We start from the raw sequence: 20,958 nt of genomic DNA on the forward strand, positions 1-20,958 counted from the left end.
AGCTGCCACAGAGCCCACTTATATAATATGCAAGTTCTCTTTCTGCTTTCCAAGTTACTGATTCTATTGATCGAGGCTCATGAGCTTCCAAGGAAACCCAGGCTTCTCCAAACAAAGTCAGACAGTCTATTCTTCCAGGCTTTTCATAATAAAAGTAAACAGAGAAGTTTATATTATATTGACAGCTAGTAAATAGTGAACATTTCTAATCAAGACAGAGCACATTAAACAATAGCACCAAATGGTCAAAGGCTGTTTATACAATTCTTCAGTATATATTTATATTTGAGGGAGTGTAAGCACATAAAATTTAAACAGGCAGTGTGGGCAAACGTACTGCATGAATATGAAATGTATATTTGTATATGATATATACAGATTAAAGGTAATCTTTGACTTATGGCCAGTAATGACCGTTCAGTGTTATAATAGTTGTTGTAGCCCGTCAGCTGCCAGCAGAGCTAGCAGCAGAGTCAGACTAGGGAGGAGGGGGAGGGGGGGCATGGGCCACCTTCCGAACCTTTGGAAAGCTCTGATGAGGAAGCAGAATCAGTGGCAGATGCAGAGCCAAAGCCTTCTGTCCGCCCCCAGGTGGAGAGGCAGCTGTCTTCAGGCCTGAGCTGTGTGAGTGGGAGGAAGAGATGGGGCCCATCGCAGATGTGCGTATGAATAGAGAAGAGGAGAGCAATGGAAACCAGTAAGCCGGCTCTCAGGGAAAAGAAGTCGTAGACGCTAGCTAGCCCCTGCCTGGCTGGGAAATAAATAGTAGGGGCTTGGGAGTGGCCTGTTGTCACAGACAACCATTTGTTTTCCAGTGTACATCAATCAAGTCGGATTTCTTTGCCAAAACCAGGTTTTTTGGGACAAATTGCTCTGTATTTAATGTGCCAATTGAGTCTCCCTGCTGGAAAATAATAGATAGTAAATTTGCCTTAGCCGGTGTGAACAGGAACTGTTTCTGCTTGGCTTAATCACTGAAGGACTTTTTATCTTGAGTTCTCATGTGAACAGAGACTGTTTGTACCGTTTCAGAAGATGAAAAGATGTTCATTTGTTCATGTTTGGTTTTGTCTATCCAACGTGAAAAAAGACTGTTCCTGCCCTGTTTTAAAAGGTGGATTGTTTTACTCACGAGTAAGTGGTTACTCATTGCTTGTGAAGGCTAGGTCAGAACAATAGCCTGGGAAAGGGTGCTTTACGTAAAACACTTTTGGCTTTTAAAATGTTGCACTATCCTCTCCCACTCTACCTGGTCACTTGACCCCCTTTCAGGTGTTTGGCAACCAGCTAAAGTTTAAGACTGGGTGAAGCATCCTGTGGTCACATGACTGTGATTAGTGATGGGGGGGCTGGTTTCTGGCAGTTACTGTCAATTTCTGTAGAAAAAAATGCTCATTCAGGAAAATGGATTCAGGCTTAAGACCATATGACTCACCTGACAACTTCTGTAAAAACTGTCACAAAATTGGGTCCAGGGACATGGATGCCAGAACATATGACAAACGTCTGGTCCCAATTCTGGTCTTCAGCTTAGAATTATATATATATTTATTTGTTTTTGCATGTGTTGGAAATGTCAAGTACATGTAACCTCTGCAATATCCTGTAATCTACTATATAGTACTAAAATTATCATGTCTGCTGGTAACCTTCAATTAAGTGAAACTGGAAAGTACAGGAAAACAATTATTGAACTAAGGTAACTCAAATGAGCTAATTTATAGAATGCCAGGACCCATGATTCCCATTGCAATACAATTTTGCCTTCCAGCTACACTTCTCTGAAACCCATCTGTTGCGAGGATGGGAGGAACCATATCCCCACTCTCTTTCCCGCATCCCATGCACCCAATTTGCTGGTGACAAGGCCAAACAGATGAGTACAATTGGTGCTTTGGAACTGAGACTGGAATTTGAAATCTCTTTTAACAGTGGTGAATGGCAAGGGAAAGATGGGGAGTAACATTCCTGCTGGAGTGGGCTAACTGGGGGACACAGACCATTGACAGGTACGTCCTGTTCCTCTCTGGGAGGAAGGAACCCTTGAGGAGATGTCAAGTTGGGGAACGGGGATAAGGTTTTCCTCATGGTCATAGCTCCCTTTGTTACCACTCCTCCCAGCAAAATGGCAGGATATTTGCAGGTCAGCCAAAAAGGAGTGATTTCCAGTGCTGCCAGCTACCTACAAACAACAGGAAACGGGGAAAGCCAGCAGCAAGTTCGGAATGTCTCCCACTCCCACTGCTTCTTTGTCTGCCAATAGGCATTCTATTTCTCTGGGTAAGGAAATTTCTCTGAAAAGTTGACCCAACAAGTCACCGGTTGTCTACCTGTCAAACAAATAGTTGAGACAATTAGCCCTGCCCTGGAGGTTCAGTAATGAGTATAAGAATATTGCATTCTTCATTATGACTTTGTCCCTCCCCCCACCCAATTATTTTAACAGTTATTGGATTCCCTAACCTATGGGCATTATAGAATTATGTTGAGGATGGCTGTCCATTATTATAAGAACTGTAATTCATTTATCGCTCCTGTAATATAATATAGCAGCATTCAGGAAACATTTTGTTCAGTTATTGACTCTGTTAACTATTAGTGCAAAGCAAAGGATAGAAAAGGGGGAGGACTGGGCAGGCTCAAATTCAATACAGCAAAGTTGTTACTTATTTTATAATCTAGTAGTAAACTCCATTTTTGCAACTAAATCTTATATGTATCTACTCATTAAATCCCATCCTACTCAAAGAGTATTACTCCCATATAAATCTTTTTTTAGGCTGGAATTTTGCCACTGCTGTAAGATTTATACTTTAAGTTTATTAAGAATAGTAAGCAGCATTATCGCAGGGCACCAAAGCTGGAGCACTGGAGCACACTGTTCTAGGGAGAAATCCCCAAATAGGACAACAGATATTAAAATAGTCACTAAAAATGACAAAATACATGTGGAGCTCAACGATATAATACAAACAATCATGGTTATATTCAAGAGTTACAGCTAATGTTTAAATTTCATTTAAAACATTAATATAAACTGAAAAAAATGTTTTTTTTCAAATTTACCATAATTTTTCAAATACAATTTCTAAGTGTATTTAATCAACAGTGGAACATTTAGAAATCATATAAATTGATTTCGTAAACTGTCCATATGGCTTCATTATGGTATAATTACTTATACACCATGGAAAATCCATCTCTCTCTCTTTCTCTCTCTCTTTCAACCATATGCATTTTTGGGATGAAGAGTCTATTAGCAAGATGTTCTTTCAACTCAATTGAATCTCACTAATGTGGGATTTTGTGGGTTCTCCTATCAGTTTCCTTAAAATAGCTGACCAGTCAAAATGTTTATTATTAGCCAATGTAGCTGTAGAAAATATAAAGGATGGCCTTAACAAGCAGAGGGAAGCTGTGTTACCAGGGCAACTATCAAATCAAGGTGGCTTGAGCCCATACCAAAGAGGGGGTTTCCAAAAATTTCTGATAGCTTCCCCTTTCACATGAAAATAAAATGGGAAGGGGGGGAAGCACATTCAGCACATTGCAAGGTTCTTTTTCAATGGTTATTCTAATAAAAATAATCTTAAACAACACAGTTTCCAGGTCTTAGTCTGATCTTATAGGGCGGCACAACTTCAGTGCAAATCTTCAGTGCAAATCTTCAGTGCAAATCTTCAGTGCAAGTATCTTCAACCTAGACAAGAAACAACTGCACTACACACTTCCTTGTATATTTCTGTAATATAGCTTTAACTCTGTCAAATAATTTATGTAGCACATTCCTGATATAATGCTTTAAGCAATCTGACATTCAGTATATAACTAGTGATGCCCTTTTGACCCAGAGCACACCGAGGATATTGCATGTGGAAAAGTCCCATATTGTGTAAACAACCACAAAGTTCCTCTCTCTTGGCATGAGACTAAGAAGTTTACCACAGTGGGAAAAGTTTACTTCCCACAGTGGTGAACTTTTTTTTTTTTTGTTAACCCAATGCAGCCTTGACACAAGGACCTACTGATAAGTCTCTAGTGTTAGGGTCCATCTGTAGGGCAACTAAGACTCTGTAGCAAGCCTGAATGACAGTCTATCAATCTCCACTTCATTGTTACTCTACTACCTAGTGCAGCTAATCACTTAATATAGCTCTGGATTCTCCCCAGCCTGTGGCATCTCCCAAGACTCAAGCCAAATAACCACCTGACAAGGGGTCTGTTTACATTACAGTGTCTATGTCCAAAAACCAAGACTGAAAGAAACAGCAGGGAGGGAGGGAGAAGCCAAATTAAGCTGAATCCCAATTGATTTCTGTCATGTCTGCCCATTCATTTCAATTGTAATATTCTATACAGCTCCTTCCATCACTTCCCCACACAAAAATGTCATGGCTAGAAATTCCATGTAGTCACAAGTACACTTATAAAATTACCTCCAGGAATTGCCCACCTAACATTTCAACTTGCTTTTGTTATTTGAAGTGGAAGGAAGAATGGGGAAAAAAATATTCCAACAAAAACACAAGTCCTGTAATCCTAGAGAATTTCAGTATCAACTCCATCTATACAAGCGTACAAACTGTAAAGCTTGAGCTACAACCAACCTCGTCTAAAATCTGAATGGAAGTAACACTGGTCCCAGAGCGAGGAGCTCTCCAAACCCCATTCCCTTCATAAAAGGAACAACTCATGATTCACTTTAGCACTGAAAGAAAAATGTGAGCACTAAAGGGATGTCAATTAACTGTTAATTTGGTATCATTAACATGCATGGCACTTTACAAAACAGGGACAGCTGTGAAAGGAGAAAGAGTAACAAAGCATGAACATGAACAAGAGGGCAAGTGAATAGTGTTTTCTCTTTGCATAGGCAGGAGCAAATCTCTATCCATGTGTTCATATAATCCTTTAGGAAACTTACAAAATGCATCACTGCTGTCAGTGACACACTTGCGACTTACCATTTATCAATGTTGGATATCACTCTATAGCTGAGCTATTTGCTTCCCAAAGGATTACAATGTTAGGAAATATTTAATGAAGAAAAATTTCCTATCAGTGAGGCTGACAGTTTCTATGGCAATGTTACCAATTTTTCCCTAAAAGCAATCATGTGTCTATGAAAATATATACACAGCAGCCATCCACATAAATGACAATATCATCCCAAAAACAAAAAGTTATTTCCTAATTGGCTTAGCCTTTTGCAATTCATATCCATGAACAATCTTTCATTCTCAACTTAAATTGCAATTTGCTTTCAGCTTTATACAATTTCCACCACTCTTTAGTTTTTGATTGTAGCACCATATTGTTACATTATAAACCCTCCTAGATATTTCAAGCAAAATATGATAAACATTTCCATAAACACAATACCAATAATTCAAGGAGGCAATAGACATGTTGGTGTTCTTTTTGATAAATGCTTCTGAGCCTCTACAATTCAATAATAGCATGCTCTTCAACTAAAAAACATGTTATATTTTCCATGTTTCTCTAATTCTGTTCTCAGTTTTTGACAACCAAGAACACAAGAGTCCTTCTTCAAAAGCCAGGAATGAATACATAAACTTCCACATAAATTTTCATTTAGGGTATGCTGTTAGCAGCATGTTGTTAATTGCTAAGGTGGAGTATCAGGTTCTATACTTTATCAAAAAGTCATTTCATCTCTCCAAATTTCTATGTGGTGATCAGAAATATTAAAGCCAAGACAGAACAGAATTCCCAAATCTCATTTTGTTGGACTTGTATTAGTTAAAGTAAAAGCCCAAAACACATGTAGAAATAATTTAAATTTTTTGAGAGTGTCAGCATGTTACAGGACCAAGACTTGCAAATGCATTTTGGGAAGTACATAAAAACCTGGCATTTTCAGCTAAAACAAATCACACATCTAATTTAGTGAAATAATAGCATAGAAAGCTGCTGGCACCTGGATGTCTAACTAGATGGATTCATAATTATATTGTTCTAACCACAGATCATAACAATTAACATACTATAAAATAACAATAGAATAGTAAGATTATAAAATAAAATAATAAAGAGTATTATATAGAAGGTCAAAACAAGATATACCCAGGACAACTACAAATTTAAGCATTTCTTTCCAAATAACAGTAAAATAAGTCACAACCTGGCTGCTCATAGATGGAAGCATTGTCTGCAAGAAGATAATTCAAGCCCTTGAGTTCGCCTGCCATCAATTATTTGACCATAATCAGATTATAAATGGATCAATGGAAGACATAATTATAAATTAAATAATTAATAACGGGGAGGGAGAGGGCATTTACGAAATTTTCTTTTAAGATATGTAGAGGGCATTGGCTGCAGACCAAGGGATGTAAAAGCCCTTCTCAATAAAGCACTACTAATATTAACCGGGTACTGGGTGAAGTTTCTATATTGTTTATAGTGATGGTACCAAGATAAAGTTTAGATTATTGTACTGCAGCGGCATCTTTATTGCTATCCCTTTCAATAAATCTCTAACATTTTTTTTCTGTTCCAAGATGTTCGCCTAAAGATGGTAAGGAATACAGTGATGAGTGACAAAAATGAGTTCATTGATTCCCAATTGTGTAATGGAGAAAAAGAACGTTGGTCTTACCTGAACGTTTTTTTTGGGAGTAGTGGAGGGAGGGGTCACAGCAGGGTTAACACAGCCTGATTGGTCCATTTGACTGAGAGAAAACTTCTTAACCTTCGCCTTCTCCCGTTAGTTCCCAGTTTCCGCGATGTCACGGCCAGCATCTGCAAATTAAACACAAACAAGGACAAGCCCCCCCGGGGCCTCCCGATTCTACACCTCCCGGACCCTGTCTAACTAACTAGGGCGGGAAATGTGACCCCTCCCTCCACTACTCCAGAAAAAAACGTTCAGGTAAGACCAACGTTCTTTTTCCAGTAGAGTGGAGGGAGGGGTCACAGCAGGGACATACCCACGCTACGTCCCCGAGCGGGCAGACTGGGTCCCAGGTGAGGAATCGGCCACCACCCTCTGAAGGACCCTCCGGCCAAAAGATGCCTCAGCCGAGGCATAAGCATCCAAACGATAGTGCCTAATAAAAGGTGTGGGGGAGGCCCAGGCAGCCGCCCTACAAATATCCTCGAAGGGCGCCCTGGTGGCCCAGGCCGCCGAAGTAGCGGCACTGCGGGTGGAGTGCGCAGTGATCCCCGATGGGGGAGTCTTCCCAGAAGCCCCGTAAGCCTCAACTATGGCCAACCTAATCCATCGTCCAATGGTGGAAGAAGACACCTTGCATCCTAACGAGCCTGGACGAAAGGAAACAAATAACGCTTCCGTCCTCCTAATGCCCTCAGTTCGCTTTAGGTAAATGCGAACAGCCCGGCGAACATCCAGCTTATGCCACACCAACTCCCGCTCTCTCGAGGGATTGGGACAAAAATTCGAGAGCACGACCTCCTGGGCCCTGTGAAACTGTGAATTCACCTTCGGAATGAATGAAGGATCCAAGCGAAGGACCACCCTGTCCTGGTGTATTACACACAGGTCACTGCGTGAAGAAAAGGCCCCCAACTCTGAAATGCGCCTGGCTGATGTAATGGCCACTAAAAACACCACCTTAAGGGTAAGCAGACGCATGTGTACCGTCCTAAGTGGTTCGAACGGGGAGCTCGTCAGAGCCTGGAGAACTAGGGTCAGATCCCAGGTTGGAAACCTATGAACCGGAGGTGGACGGATGTTAGCCGCCCCCTTCAGAAAACGCTTAATCAGGGGAGAACGGGAAAGGGTGGGGGAACCCTCCCCCCCCAGAATGGTGGCCAAGGCCGCCACTTGACGCCGGAGCGTATTATGTGACAAGCCGTCCTCCAACCCCTTCTGGAGGAACTCCAACACGTTTGGGACGGTAGCCCTAGAAGGATCCAACCCCAAAGGAATACACCACTTCGCAAACGCTTTCCATGTGGCATTGTAAATCCTAACTGTGGACGGCCTCCTAGACACCTCTAAGGTGGCTATAACTCCCGACGAAAGTCTCTGCCCCCTCAGGATCCTCCGTTCAAGAGCCAGGCGGTCAGATGAAGCCACTGAGGCCCTGGGTGATGTAAAGCCCCCTGACTCAGAACGACCTCCCCCGGGGGAATCCTCCAGGGGTCTGCTACCGACAGCTGGACCAGGTCCGCGAACCAGGGTCTCCTCGGCCAGTATGGGGCTAACAGAATAACGAGAGCCCTCTCTGTGACTATCTTCCCTATCGTACGGGGAACGAGGGGAAGGGGAGGAAAGGCATAAAGAAGGCCCGGGGGCCACCGGCTCCTGAGAGCATCCGCTCCTTCCGCCGACGGAGACTGGAACCGGGTAAAGAACCGGGGCAGCTGAGCGTTGTCGGGGGAGGCGAACAGATCCACCCGAGGTGTGCCGAACCTGCTGCATATCTTCCGAAACAACTCCGGGCCCAGTTGCCACTCGCCATCGTCTAGGGTTGTGCGACTCAGCCAATCCGCCTGAAGATTGGACACTCCTGAGATGTGCTCCGCCACTATGGAGGCCAAGTGTCTCTCCGCCCACAAGCCCAACAACTGCGCCTCTCGCCAGAGAGAACGTGAGTGGGTGCCCCCCTGGCGATTGACATGGGCCTTCGTCGCCACATTGTCCGTAAGCAGGAGGACATGGCGCCCCCGCAGGTGATGACGAAAGGTCCGTAGGGCAAGTCGCGCGGCTTTCAGCTCCAGCCAATTGATGTTGTGGCGGAGATCCGAGGCAGACCAACGTCCCTGGGTCATGTCGGAGTCTATCACGGCCCCCCAGCCGAAGAGGCTGGCATCCGTCATCACTGTGACTCTCTCGGGCTCCCAAAAACAAGCCCCCTGTTGCAGCGCTGGGGACAACCACCACCGAAACGAGAGTCTCACCTCCGCCGGTAGAGGAACTGGCCGCAAGGAGTTGCTCATCATCCTTCTCTGGACCGGGATCAAGGCCCACTGGAGAGGTCGCAGGTGGAGCCGGGCCCAGGGCACTATCCCTATACAAGAGACCATCTTCCCCAGGAGTTGAGACAAGGTCAGGATGGAAACAGACCTTCTTTTTTGTACGGAGGAGACCAGCTGGCGTAGGCTGGACAAGCGTTCTGGAGACAGGCGGACCCTCCCTGACTCGGAGTCTATCACTGTCCCTAGGTGTAGGATCTGCCTGGATGGGGACAGGTGGCTCTTGGGAAAGTTCACGGAAAACCCCAACGCCTGAAGCCAACGGATCGTCAGCCGAAGATCCGACTTGGCTCTGGATAGGGACCCTGCCTGAACGAGGACGTCGTCCAAGTAGCACTGAAGTCTCACCGGAATGGAACGTAGGTAAGCCGCCAGTGCTGCCAGGACCTTGGTGAACGTCCGCGGAGCTGAGGCCAGACCAAACGGGAGAGCCCGGTACTGGTAATGCCTGCCCCGGTGAGAGAACCTGAGATAACGCCGGTGAGACTGAAGGATGGGGACGTGGAGATAGGCCTCCGTCAAATCTACTGAGGCCATGTAATCCCCCTTCCAAATGCCCTGCAGAATTGATTTCAGGGACGCCATCTTGAACCGCCTGTATACTAGGTAGCGGTTCACGCGTTTCAGGTTGAGAATTGCCCTCCAACCCCCCGAGGATTTTGGAACTACGAACAGATGGGAGTAGTAGCCCAGACCCCTCTCCAGCTCCGGAACGACCTCCACTGCCCTGATTTCTAGAAGATGGGCGACCGCGAGGTCCATGAGGCGACGTCGCTTCGGGTCCCGAGCCGGGGAAAAAACTTTGAAAAAACTTGGGGGTTTGGAGAGGAATTCTAACCTTAGGCCGTGGCGAACGGTCGCCCTGACCCAACCGTCTGACGTGATCCGATCCCACTCGTCCGCATACAGTGCCAGGCGGCCTCCGATGGGATGACTCGGGTTCGAGTCATTTCCCTCTGCGGAAGGGGCGGCCGCCCCCCCCACGAAAGGGCCGCTTGGACTGCGGCTGATATCTAGAACAGTCCTGAAAACTCTGCCTATTGAATGACCTGTCCTGCCTGTACGGTTGGTATCGCTGGTCCTGATCCCTGTCATAAGACTTGAACTGGGGCCTGTGATAGGGATGACTACGGGACTCCGCCTTCTTGGTGGATGTAGGCATAACTTTCTTTTTATCTTTGTTTTCCACCAAAATCGGGTCTAAGGAAGCCCCGAACAAATTTGGACCCTCAAAGGGGGCAGCTACTAGATCCCACTTGGCTTTATAGTCTATCTGCCAGTTCCTGAGCCACAGGAGCCTACGAGAGGCCACAGAGGTGGCCAAAGCACTTGAACCAAATCTAACAGCGTCTAGGGTCGCATCAGCCGAATACTGACACGCTGCCATTATTTTAGCCAAATCCTGGTGTACGCGCTCATCCTGGATCAGAATGCGATCCTGAAGCTGGCGGAGCCACATGACCGTAGTGCGGTTGAAGTATGAGGCAGCAGCCGCTGCCCGCACCGCCCATGCTGAGGCCTTAAAATTTTTACGTAAGGTGAGCTCCGCCCTCTTGTCCTCTGGCTTAAGTTTGTCAGCCGCATCCCCCGAGACCACTGGGGAAGAGGAGACTAAAGCTGCTATGGGCTGATCTATAACTGGAAGCTGAATAGCCTGCACAAAAGACTTTTCCATGTTGTAGGCGCGACGGTCGTTGCTGCCAGGTGGGGAAAAGTTAGAAGGACGGGCCCATTGGCTAGTAGCCACCTCTAAGAAAAGAGGAGGGGCAGGAATCTCCTCCTTATTGGTGGCCGTCGCTGAGAACATGACCATGTCCGGATCCGTGGGCGGTGGGACCGTGGGGTCCCCCGTGCCCACCTTGGTGGTCCTCCTAGCCTTCTTAAGCAATGGTTTGAACATGGCCTGGAGGAAAAGATTGGAAGAGCGAGGCGGCTCAGGAGCCGCATCCTCCTCCTCAGAGAACCCCCAATCATCCCTCCGTGCCTCCCCCCTAGAGGAGACCTCACTCATGAGGGAAGGAGAAGAAGCCCTAGATCTGGACCTACTAAAGGGAGTAACTCGACTGTGGTGGTAAGGTCTGTCCCTTTGGGAAATGCCCCTAGAAATGGCTGCAGAAATAAGCCTTTTGAGATTCTCAGGGAGGTTTTCGAGATCCTCCTCATCTCCTTCTAAATCATAGTCTGGTGCCACATAGGCCCTGCTGGATCTCCTACCTCTAACGGGACCTGCAGAGGTACCTTCCAATGGATCCCCCCTATCTCCTTCTCTAGTCCCCAGGGAAGCAGAAGGAGAGCGAGGCGCCCCCCGCTCCTGACTCCTATCAGATCTGCATGGAGAAGCAGAGGAAGAGGAAGGGCTGAACCCCCTGGCCACCGGTGGGGGAGGGCAGGAAGCCACCGCGTGTGGGGATCTGGATCTGGGCCTAGGATCCCTGGCCTGTCTCTTCTCAGCCCTTTCAATGACCTTCTCGATAGCCCTGGATCGCCTGAGCTCATCCCTTTGCAGAGCTCTCGAAGGCCTGTCCTCAGCTGAAGGCCTAGAAACCCAAGGCCTAACTGGGGGAGTGGGCTCAGCCTGATCTTCGCCTGCCTGAGCTGGCGCGGCCTGCTGGGACTCAGTTCTATCTGCCATCCCCACTCACGTGCTCCAGAACGAAGTTTTTGGTAGGAATTGCCCTTCAGCTGGTGAGAATCGCCTGCTCCGGGCCTCCGGCAAAGTTGCAAACAGCACTGCCACGTTTTTCACAGCCTCTCCGTGTTGCAAGCCCCAAACACGTGACTCAAAATGGCCGCCGGCTTCTTTGGGCGGAGCTTACAAAAGCGCGCCTAAAAATGGCTGCCTATCTCGCCCTTAATTGCTAATGCTTGCAAGCTGCAATGGTCGCCATTCCAAACAAACACTCCAGATCACTGCTGAGCTCCTAAGCCACGAGGAGCCTTCCAACACCAGAAAAACGACTCCGCGCTGCTGCCGTGGGCTGTAACCGGCCCGGGAAGCTAGCGGTTTGAATTAGAAGCCGAATAGCCGCTTTCGCGCCGTAAAGCCCCAGCGCGCTGCGAGCCTTACAGGAAAAGTTTTAAAAGGTAATTTAAAACACGCAGGAACGCCTGGCACACCCGAGACCCCAGGCACCAGTCCGGAGCGATCCCTTAGGAGGGGGGAGGAAGCGCCCCCCCCCATTGACTATCTCAGCCTGCTGAGGGCAGCCGAACAACAGCCCTGCAAGGCGGACCCACTACAAAAAAATTTTTTGAAATAAAAGAATCCGAATTCAAAGTACCAACAACACTAATACTGACTAATAAAACCCAATAAAACACTCTTACTAGGAACCAAACCTGTGTCTTGGACCTGACTGAGAGGAAACTGGGAACCAACGGGAGAAGGCGAAGGTTAAGAAGTTTTCTCTCAGTCAAATGGACCAATCAGGCTGTGTTAACCCTGCTGTGACCCCTCCCTCCACTCTACTGGAAAACAGTTTTGGCAAGGTGGGATTCTTGAAGGTTTTCTACAGTAGGTTCTTTTAATGTCTAATAATGCAAAATGTATTTTAATGGGAATAGAAGGTAATCTCCATCCTTCAATAAGCAGCTCTTGAGGAGGCCCATCTTCATGAAGTTTTAACCATAGTGTGTGGAAGTCATGATCTGGTAGTCACATATCACTAATCCCCAATAAATAGTTTTACATATCATGCCAAGCCAAACCAGACAAAGCTCATTATAACTAGGCATATAAAACATATTCTTAGGGACATTTACTGAGATCAGATTTTTCTCACCTGGTTGTTCATAAGCATTTATTAGAAAAACAATAACTTACATTGCATTTTGTCTGAAATAAGATTCTCAGAGAAATACAATCATCACAAGACTTTCCAAATGAATGTAAGTTAGTTCAAAATTATGTTTAATTAAGTTTCATGTGAATAATGGAAAACTTGACCAAACTGTACACATCTCCTTTATATAATATATAACTTGGATTTTTGTAAAGGATGTGAGGTACTAATTGAAAGCACCTAATAAATCTATCAGGGTGCATGATAATGTGTCTCTAAGTTATACATACACCTCAATTTAAACAGGATGATCAATAAATGCTCCTTAAATTTATGTTGTTTTTATACTATTTTCATTTCCCCTATTCACTTTTAATGATATAGCCAGAATCCTTTGTGCATTTTTTGTAATTCAAGTGGCTTGATCACCATAAAACATCAAAATTGAAAGGGGAAAAAAACACCAAGTGGTCTCCCTTAGCATTTTTCCATTTAATAGAAATTTGCCTTTTATCAGATCATGACTCCTATTTCAATATACAAAAGGAAATTATGAACCTTCTGTAGTTATATATCTCATCTACTCCTCTTCATCAGAAAACTGAATGTCTGATATAACCCTCTGGTTCATATAGCTAATCTTAGCCATGCTTAACTATCTTACTAATAAACCACAATGTAATGTATGAACTCAACCAATGAGTAACACAAGGAGAATCAAAAATTTAGCTGGATTTAGTATAAACTATACTAAATGTATGTTTATCAGAATTCTTGAAAGAATGACCATCGGATTATCTTAATTGGAGACATTTAAAAAATTGAGGGTTCATAGACCTATATGTTATGGTCATGTAACCAGTTGGTACTTTTTAAAATATGGTATTTATATTCACGGGAAAATCTTTAAATGTTAAAGAGGTTAATGTGATTTTGAATTACATTAGCCACCCAGAATCACACTATTAGGGAGATAGGCAATACATACATTTAATAAAAATAAAATAAATATGCTAATATTTGCAATCTGATTACAGATAGTTGTATCGTGCATAGAGGTCATTAAAGGAATCACATCAAGAAATTACAAAAACAATATTACAGAAGTAATGTTTTTGAAAACACGTAACTTATGTGTTTTGGAAAAAGCAATATTCTTTACTAATCAAAGGATGAAGCAACCTGTACTATTTTAGCAGATACTGTATATTTTGCAATAATATTTTGTATTTGATTATACTATAGTACCATATGGTATTTATTAGTAATCCAGTCACTAGTGATAAATTAATGGTAATTATTATTTTTAGTTCATTGGATTTTTTTTTCTCCTTTTCATTTTTTGGTTTCTATCAGTTTTTAAAGTTAGGTTTTTATATTTCACATTTTTCCTACATTTAAATAATTTTTAAAAAATGGCTATCAGAATTTGGTAGAAAAGAAATTATCCGCTGCTCAAAGCTTAGATGTATAAAATTGCTCAGAGGCCACATCCAATTTCAAAGCAAGGAAGTAAACTGGAACTAGCCACACTTACTAAAGGGGTGGAGGAAGTCAACACAGTAAATATTAATTTAGATACCTGATCATTGACATGAGGCAGTGTGTGTACTCCAGCACACATAGGAAAGGCAATGGTGGTGTTCATAAAGATATTATAAGGAATATAACAGAAAGGAGCATGTTGAAGGGGTTCTTTGTGTTACTCAAACATTAGATAATCTTGAGATGTCACAGAATCATCCATTCAGCTTTGTAATTGGTTTTGAATGCCCTAGCAAATCTATTATCTAGTAATGTGCAATAATCAACGCAATGGGGGGGGGAAGGTCTGACCTAATTATGATTTTCCTCAAGTCAAATACTAAGGAAGGCCAGAAGATCCACCTCTCAATATTATCTACCTGTCACTACTATATTGATATTCTATGGATGGTATCATATGGCTACAATATCAATTCTCTATGAGATCCAATTCTTTACACGCTTACCCTGGAATGAGCTACACTTAATGCAATAAGCATTATATCTAATAAACATGGGCATGGATATTTTATATCATATAGTAATGTATGCCTGTGTTAAAATACATTATAAATAATATAAATCATTAAAATAGAAGGCAGGGTAAAAGGTTGTATATGTTTAAATCTAGCAGCACAATGAGAAAATGTAAGACAGGTCTTTACCTTTTCCACTGGAATCAAAAAGGAATCATTTATTTCAAGGAATATTTATTTCAAGGAAAATACATTAAACTGCACATACATTGTAGCTCCCGCTTTAACCAGTAAAAGAGATTCAGCCATAAGCACAGAATTTTAGCCTATCTAATATAAAAAAGCCAAATAGAATAAATTATTGGTGGACATTATTTAGCTCCATCAGGCAACTGTAGTTCAATGGTCCAAGTGATTTGTCAGGAAAGACCTGATGCTTCAGCAATGATAAAGCTAAGTAGATGTAATTTTCCAATACCTATTTCAAGCCTCTGGTTGGAAGACTACCAGACTCTAATAAAAGAATGCAAATATGTTTAAGAGATGCTTCTAAAACTGACTCTTGGTTTGTTTGTTTGTTTGTTTGTTTGTTTTAGAAATGCCTTACTTATATAAATATTCATTATTTTTTTCGGAGAAAGGACATGCCGAAGCAGCATGGTCATGCATTTCAGAAAGCCTACACAGATAGGGAGAGAATCATTATTAGCAGATTATTCCTTCAAATAGGAAAGTTAACTGATATTGATGTCTTCGCCAAGAATTAAAGGACTGGTGAACATCAGTCTGTCTTCAGACATTACAGAATGTGGAGAAGTAGGAAACACCCAAGAGGAAAGTGAGGTATAAGAGGATATGGCCATTGGATAAATAAAAAAAGAATAGTGGAGAAGAAGAGAGCTAACTCACAGAAATCAGTCTTAGTAACAATTTCATACATACACACATACACACATACACCATAGGCAAAATCATACTTGTTCAAGTGTATTCATGCAATATACTTACATGCACATGGATACCCACAGCAAATATATGAATTGACAACAGATACAAATATGTAGAAGTAGCATGTGCTTTGTGTACAAATGGCTGAAGAATAAGGGGATCCATAAAGGTTAGGAAATAAATTATCAAAATTCATCCTTAGGCATATACAGTATGGACATTATGCAAGACATGTGCAAAACGTCAGGTGCCTAGATGCATTTATCCATGCGCTCCAGAATTATACTCTTTCTCAAGCCATTGCAACGTAGAAGAAATAGAAGCCACACGTCTCCTATTTCTAGGAACACCTCATATTACACGCATCATCCCTCTCCCCCCTCCTCCCCTTTCTGTATCTTTCTTTGCACAAATGCTTCACCTCGCCTACTCACCTCTCGTCGTTCTGCCATCCCTGATCTCCCAGTAGCAAATCCCGGAACCTGTATCTTGGAGGAAGCGGAGGAACCTCATTCTCCAGGTCTACCATCCTGAAAGGGAGAGGAGGGTAAAAGCACTCCTCGCAGGGATACTAACGGCAGCAGCAGTAAGAAGCGAGATGAACACGGGAACCCAAAAACCGAGACTTAGCTCGTGCTTAAAAGGAGGACCCAGGAGGGTGCGATGCGACCAGGCGCTTGCTTTTTTCGCACAAGCCGAACATGCAAAATCTGTTGCACCTGCTGGCAAAGTTATTTAAAAGCCTCTCCCCACCACCACCACCCCCTTCCTTCTTTGCAACCTATATCGCAACAGGAGGCAGAGGAGGGAGGGGGCGCGCGCACACGCACCGCAGCCAACCGGCCAGCGTCTCCAGATGCACGCGCAGGTCTCTCAGCCTGCCGGGATCGACAACAAAGGGTTGCCTGCCGCCGTCCTCACTTGCCATCCTTCCCCGGCCATGCAAATGTCGTTTGGAGCTGCCGCTGAGAGCTCGGCCAATCGGGATTGGCCCTCAGGAGCTTGAATGTGGTGACGTACCGGGAACCTCGCCTTCTCCGCCAATAGCCTTTTCCTCCCTTATTAATATTCGGCGGCTGGAAGAGGGTAATTCTCTCTCCAGGCCAGAGAAGGGGCGCGGTTGGGTGAATGGAGGTAACCCCGGAGTGCTGAGTGACAGGCGCACAACGCCTTGTAAGGTGGCCCCTTGAGTGACAGTGGCGCCGCCTGTAAGGCAACCCGCCCTGAAATGTGCTTGAGTTTCCAGTGTATAAGAAAGGCAGATGGTCGGCTTCCAGAAATTCAAACAGCAAATAGCATTTCCCTCTTTCCTTCTGCCTGGAGACAATAGAAAGGGCGCGTCTCCCGGAAAGCCCTTCGGAACTCCCAATCCTAGGCGCGTAGTCTTCCCCATCTCAGCGCGCGAGAAAACGGGAATCGCCCGGGAGCCACGCAAGAAGGACAAACGTTTCCTGCTGTGGTCTTGGCTGTAGTTTCTGCATCATCCAAGTCGCTCGTAGAAGGGTCTACCGCTTTCAGCAGCATGCTTTACCCAGGGATTAGTTCGAACTACGGTTAACTTTTAAGTTTCTGAATTTCCATGACACACACACCCCGATCAAACTCCGCAGGCTAAAAAGGTATCATTTAGCTCCGTGTACGTCCGAATGCTAATCTGTCCCCTACACACACATACACACACACACTAGAAAAGCCTTCCCCATCTTGTGACACACACACAAACACACTATGTGTATATGTTACACATACATGTATATTTATATATATAGTGTCATATGAGGGTGTGTGTACCTATATCTGTTACGTGAACGCGCGCGCGCACACATTTTTCCCACGACTACTCCTCAATGGCCACATTGGCTCGTTTCCTCTCACACATACACTCACACACGCTCCTTTCCCATCACTCCGTCTCAATGGCCATATTGGTTTAAGACGGTGGAAGCTGTGCAGAACACACCTGGAGGGCACCAATTTGGAAAAGGCTGCGGTAGGCGGAGCGGAGTAAAGATTCAGCAGCCAAGATTTGGCTCTTAGTGACTCTTCTACCAGAAGAGGGCGAGGAACAGAACGGCTCTTTGGGGACCGCTCAATAGGCCCCGTGCGGCCCTCTAGTGAGCAAACGGAGACAGTATATGGAGAAATATACTGAACCCCACTCCTGGGCCATGCGACTGTTACTTTATTATTTTTTAAATATACTTTATTATTTACTGATGAAAGAAATGTCCTTCTGGGTTCGGCTCCAAGTGGGGGAAAAGACACTGGAGACATGGAGGCTGCTTGGAAAGATGGTTTTAATGGTGGACAGGACCACATGGCTTGAGCCCTGAACAGAAAAGGTGATCACATGCTTCAATGTTGGTGGAGAAAAAGAGAAGGGAAGATGGAGCGGCTTGCTAGGCTTTTTATAACCTGTTCAGTCCCACCTCTCTGTTTCCTGTTCCTGTGTAAGAAATGTATTCTGATTGGTTGTCAGATTCACATGGGTCCATGCAGGGGCAACCCTCTAGGCTGCGTTTTGAATCCAGGTTTGATTGAGTTCAGATGCCATGTGGTCAGTTGAGTAAAGGCTTATATTATCATGCCTTCATTCCCATCCACCTGGAGCTGAAGGGGAGAACTCTTTATTATGTAAAGTGGACTAGCTTGGCCTTCTTAATGGCCCATTGATAAAGTGAGGATGGCAGGAAGCTGCAGGAATTTACTTAGTTTTTAAAATGTGTTTCTCCCTTTTTCACATCCAGGAAAATATAATATTCTGCCTTATCAATATTTCCTAGGATATTTCATTTTTCTGGGAGAGGGCTAGGTGATAACTTCCTACATTACTATAGTAAATATGTGACTCATTTCTAATCGTTTTGCAAAGTACAGACGTTTACAACCTACACTTGACACTGCGCCCTTAATAGCAATTTGAAATGGAACTGTTTTCTTAGTTCCTCCAATCCTAATTGTTTTGAAGAAGAAAAATGTATTCAGATTTGTTATTTGGATAGATTTATTGAAAGAAATGGCCGTCTGGGTTCAGTTCCAAGTAGGGAGAAAGACAATGGAAAAAATGGAGGCTATTTGGAAAGATGGCTTAATGGTGGACAGGACTACATGGCTTGATGTCCTGGGCAAAATGAGCACATGGGGGGGGGAGATTTATACCTTTTCTTACTCCCCCAGCTTCCTGTTCCTATGAAGAAATGTATTTTGATTGGTTGTCAGACTCCCATGGGGCCATGCAGGGGTAACTAGGTTATCTTGAGTCCCAGGCTTGGTTGTATCTTGCTGAGTGATGCAATCTCCCCAGGTGCCATGTGGTGAGTTCTGTTGCTAGATAGGTGGAGGGCTAACCTTATCATGTCCTGAGGGCCCTGTCCTAATCCCATCAACCTGGAGCTGAAGGGGGAGGGGGGCAGGAAGCTGCTTTGTCTTTAAAACATGTTTCTCCTTTTTCATCCAGGGAAATATAATAGTCTGCTTTTTAAATATTTTCTAAAATATTTTATTCTTCTAGGAGGGGGGTGGATGCTAACTTTCTTCAGATTGGTGGTCAAGAATACTTGGTAGAGACACCCTCCTCTCTAGTAATGACCGTTCTTATTACACTAACATTGATCTTGGTTCTTTATGATAATTTCCATAAATTTGTGTATGTATTAGAAACCAATTTTGTTTTTAATCATGTGTTTTAAGGATTGTAAAATGCTTAGAGTCATATGAGGGAGGCATCCATATAATCCTACAAATAAATAACTACATCACTTTGATGCTAGGAATTGTCACTGTATTCTTATAATAAGAAGTGCATTTTAGTGCTTTGCAAAGTATTTCTCTTCCATGGTAATCTGGTAACAAAGCCCTCAAAATTCATTTGGTTACTTAGATTTTAGGAAGCATTGATATCACAACTTTCATTGAACTTGTAGTGAAAAAAGGGTTGAAGTATAATTTTGAAGCTATTTCCCAACCTCTTTCACTTCCCCATGTAATCAGGCATGACAGGATCGAGTATGTTTCCAAATAAAGAAAAAACAGGAAGATCACTTTTTTTGGTTAAACTGATGCTTGCACATTTTCGAAGCAGCTAGACTATGTATGCATGTCATATTAAGTTATACAATACAATACAATAGCAGAGTTGGAAGCGACCTTGGAGGTCTTCTAGTCCAACCGCCTGCCTAGGCAGGAAACCCTATACCCGGGATGGCGAACTTATGGCACGCGTGCCACAGGTGGCACATGGAGCTATTTGTCAGGGCACACGAGGTATTGCCATGTCAGCTGGCCAGCGCACATGCATGCGCTGGCCAGCTGAGTTCAGCCTTTTTTAAAGCCATTTTTCACCCTCCCCAGGCTCCAGAGGCTTCCTGGAGAGGGCGAAAAGAGCCTTACTCCCCCCAAGGCCCTCCGGAAGCTTCAGAGGCTTCCCTGAAGCCACCGGAGTGCAAAAAAACAGCCCTACAGGCAAACCGGAAGTTGGGGAACGGACTTCCGCTTTGCTCATAGGGTTGGTTTAAGCCCTCCGGAGGCTTCAGGGACCTTCAGGAGGCTTCCCTGAAGCCTTCGGAGGACTAAAAATGACCCTACGAGCAAACCAGAAGTCAAATTACAAACCAGCCCACCTCCGGGGGAGTGGGGGGGAGCTGTTTTTGTCCTCCCCAGGGTCCTATAAAGCCTCTGAAGCCTGGGGAGGGCGAAAAAAGCATGCAAAAAATGGGGGAGAACGCCTCTCATGCACACATGCACACTGGGGAGGGTCGCGCGTTGCCTTATGGGTGTGGCACACCCACGCAAAAAAAACCTGTGCTTCCCCCTTTATAGCATGTGAGCCAAAAAAAGGTTCGCCATCGCTGTCCTATACCATTTTAGACAAATAGCTATCCAACATCTTCTTAAAGACTTCCAGTATTGGGGCATGTTGTAATTTCAAACAGTCACAAAATAAATAGTTGCAACTCAAGGACTAGTTTCTGAATTTGGCTGGTAGTTGTACTGAATGTACAAGATATACAGAGCTGAATGTAGAAATACAATACAATAGCAGAGTTGGAAGGGACCTTGGAGGTCTTCTAGTCCAACCCCTGCCTAGGCAGGAAACCTTATACCGTTTCAGACAAATGGCTATCCAACATAATCTTAAAGACTTCCAGTGTTGGAACATTCACAACTTCTGGAGGCAAGCTGTTCCACTGATTAATTGTTCTAACTGTCAGGAAATTTCCCCTCAGTTCTAAGTTGCTTCTCTCCTTGATTAGTTTCCACCCATT

General features: G+C 44.2%; 2 protein-coding genes across 4 annotated transcripts in view; both read right to left on the minus strand.

Moving 5' to 3' along the window:
• KCNT2 (potassium sodium-activated channel subfamily T member 2) overlaps positions 1-16,626 on the minus strand; it is a 229,928-nt gene extending 213,302 nt beyond the window's left edge. For 2 of the 3 annotated variants that reach the window (XM_081946388.1, XM_081946387.1), the window contains exons 1-2: positions 16,525-16,626; positions 16,129-16,224 (exon numbers count right to left, since the gene is read on the minus strand). In XM_081946388.1, the coding sequence (XP_081802514.1) occupies positions 16,129-16,207 (79 nt within the window). In that variant the 5' untranslated portion in view covers positions 16,208-16,224; positions 16,525-16,626. Of the gene's footprint in view, positions 1-16,128; positions 16,480-16,524 lie in introns of those variants that run through there. The other variant, XM_081946389.1, reaches the window with a different exon arrangement.
• The window catches only part of LOC309388775 (complement factor H-like), a 499,219-nt gene that overhangs the window by 110,496 nt on the left and 367,765 nt on the right, over positions 1-20,958 (minus strand). The gene's annotated exons all lie outside the window — the stretch shown is intronic.

This window comes from Natrix helvetica, assembly GCF_964273705.1.
Source record: "Natrix helvetica genome assembly, chromosome: 3".
Taxonomy (NCBI): Eukaryota; Metazoa; Chordata; class Lepidosauria; order Squamata; family Natricidae; genus Natrix; species Natrix helvetica.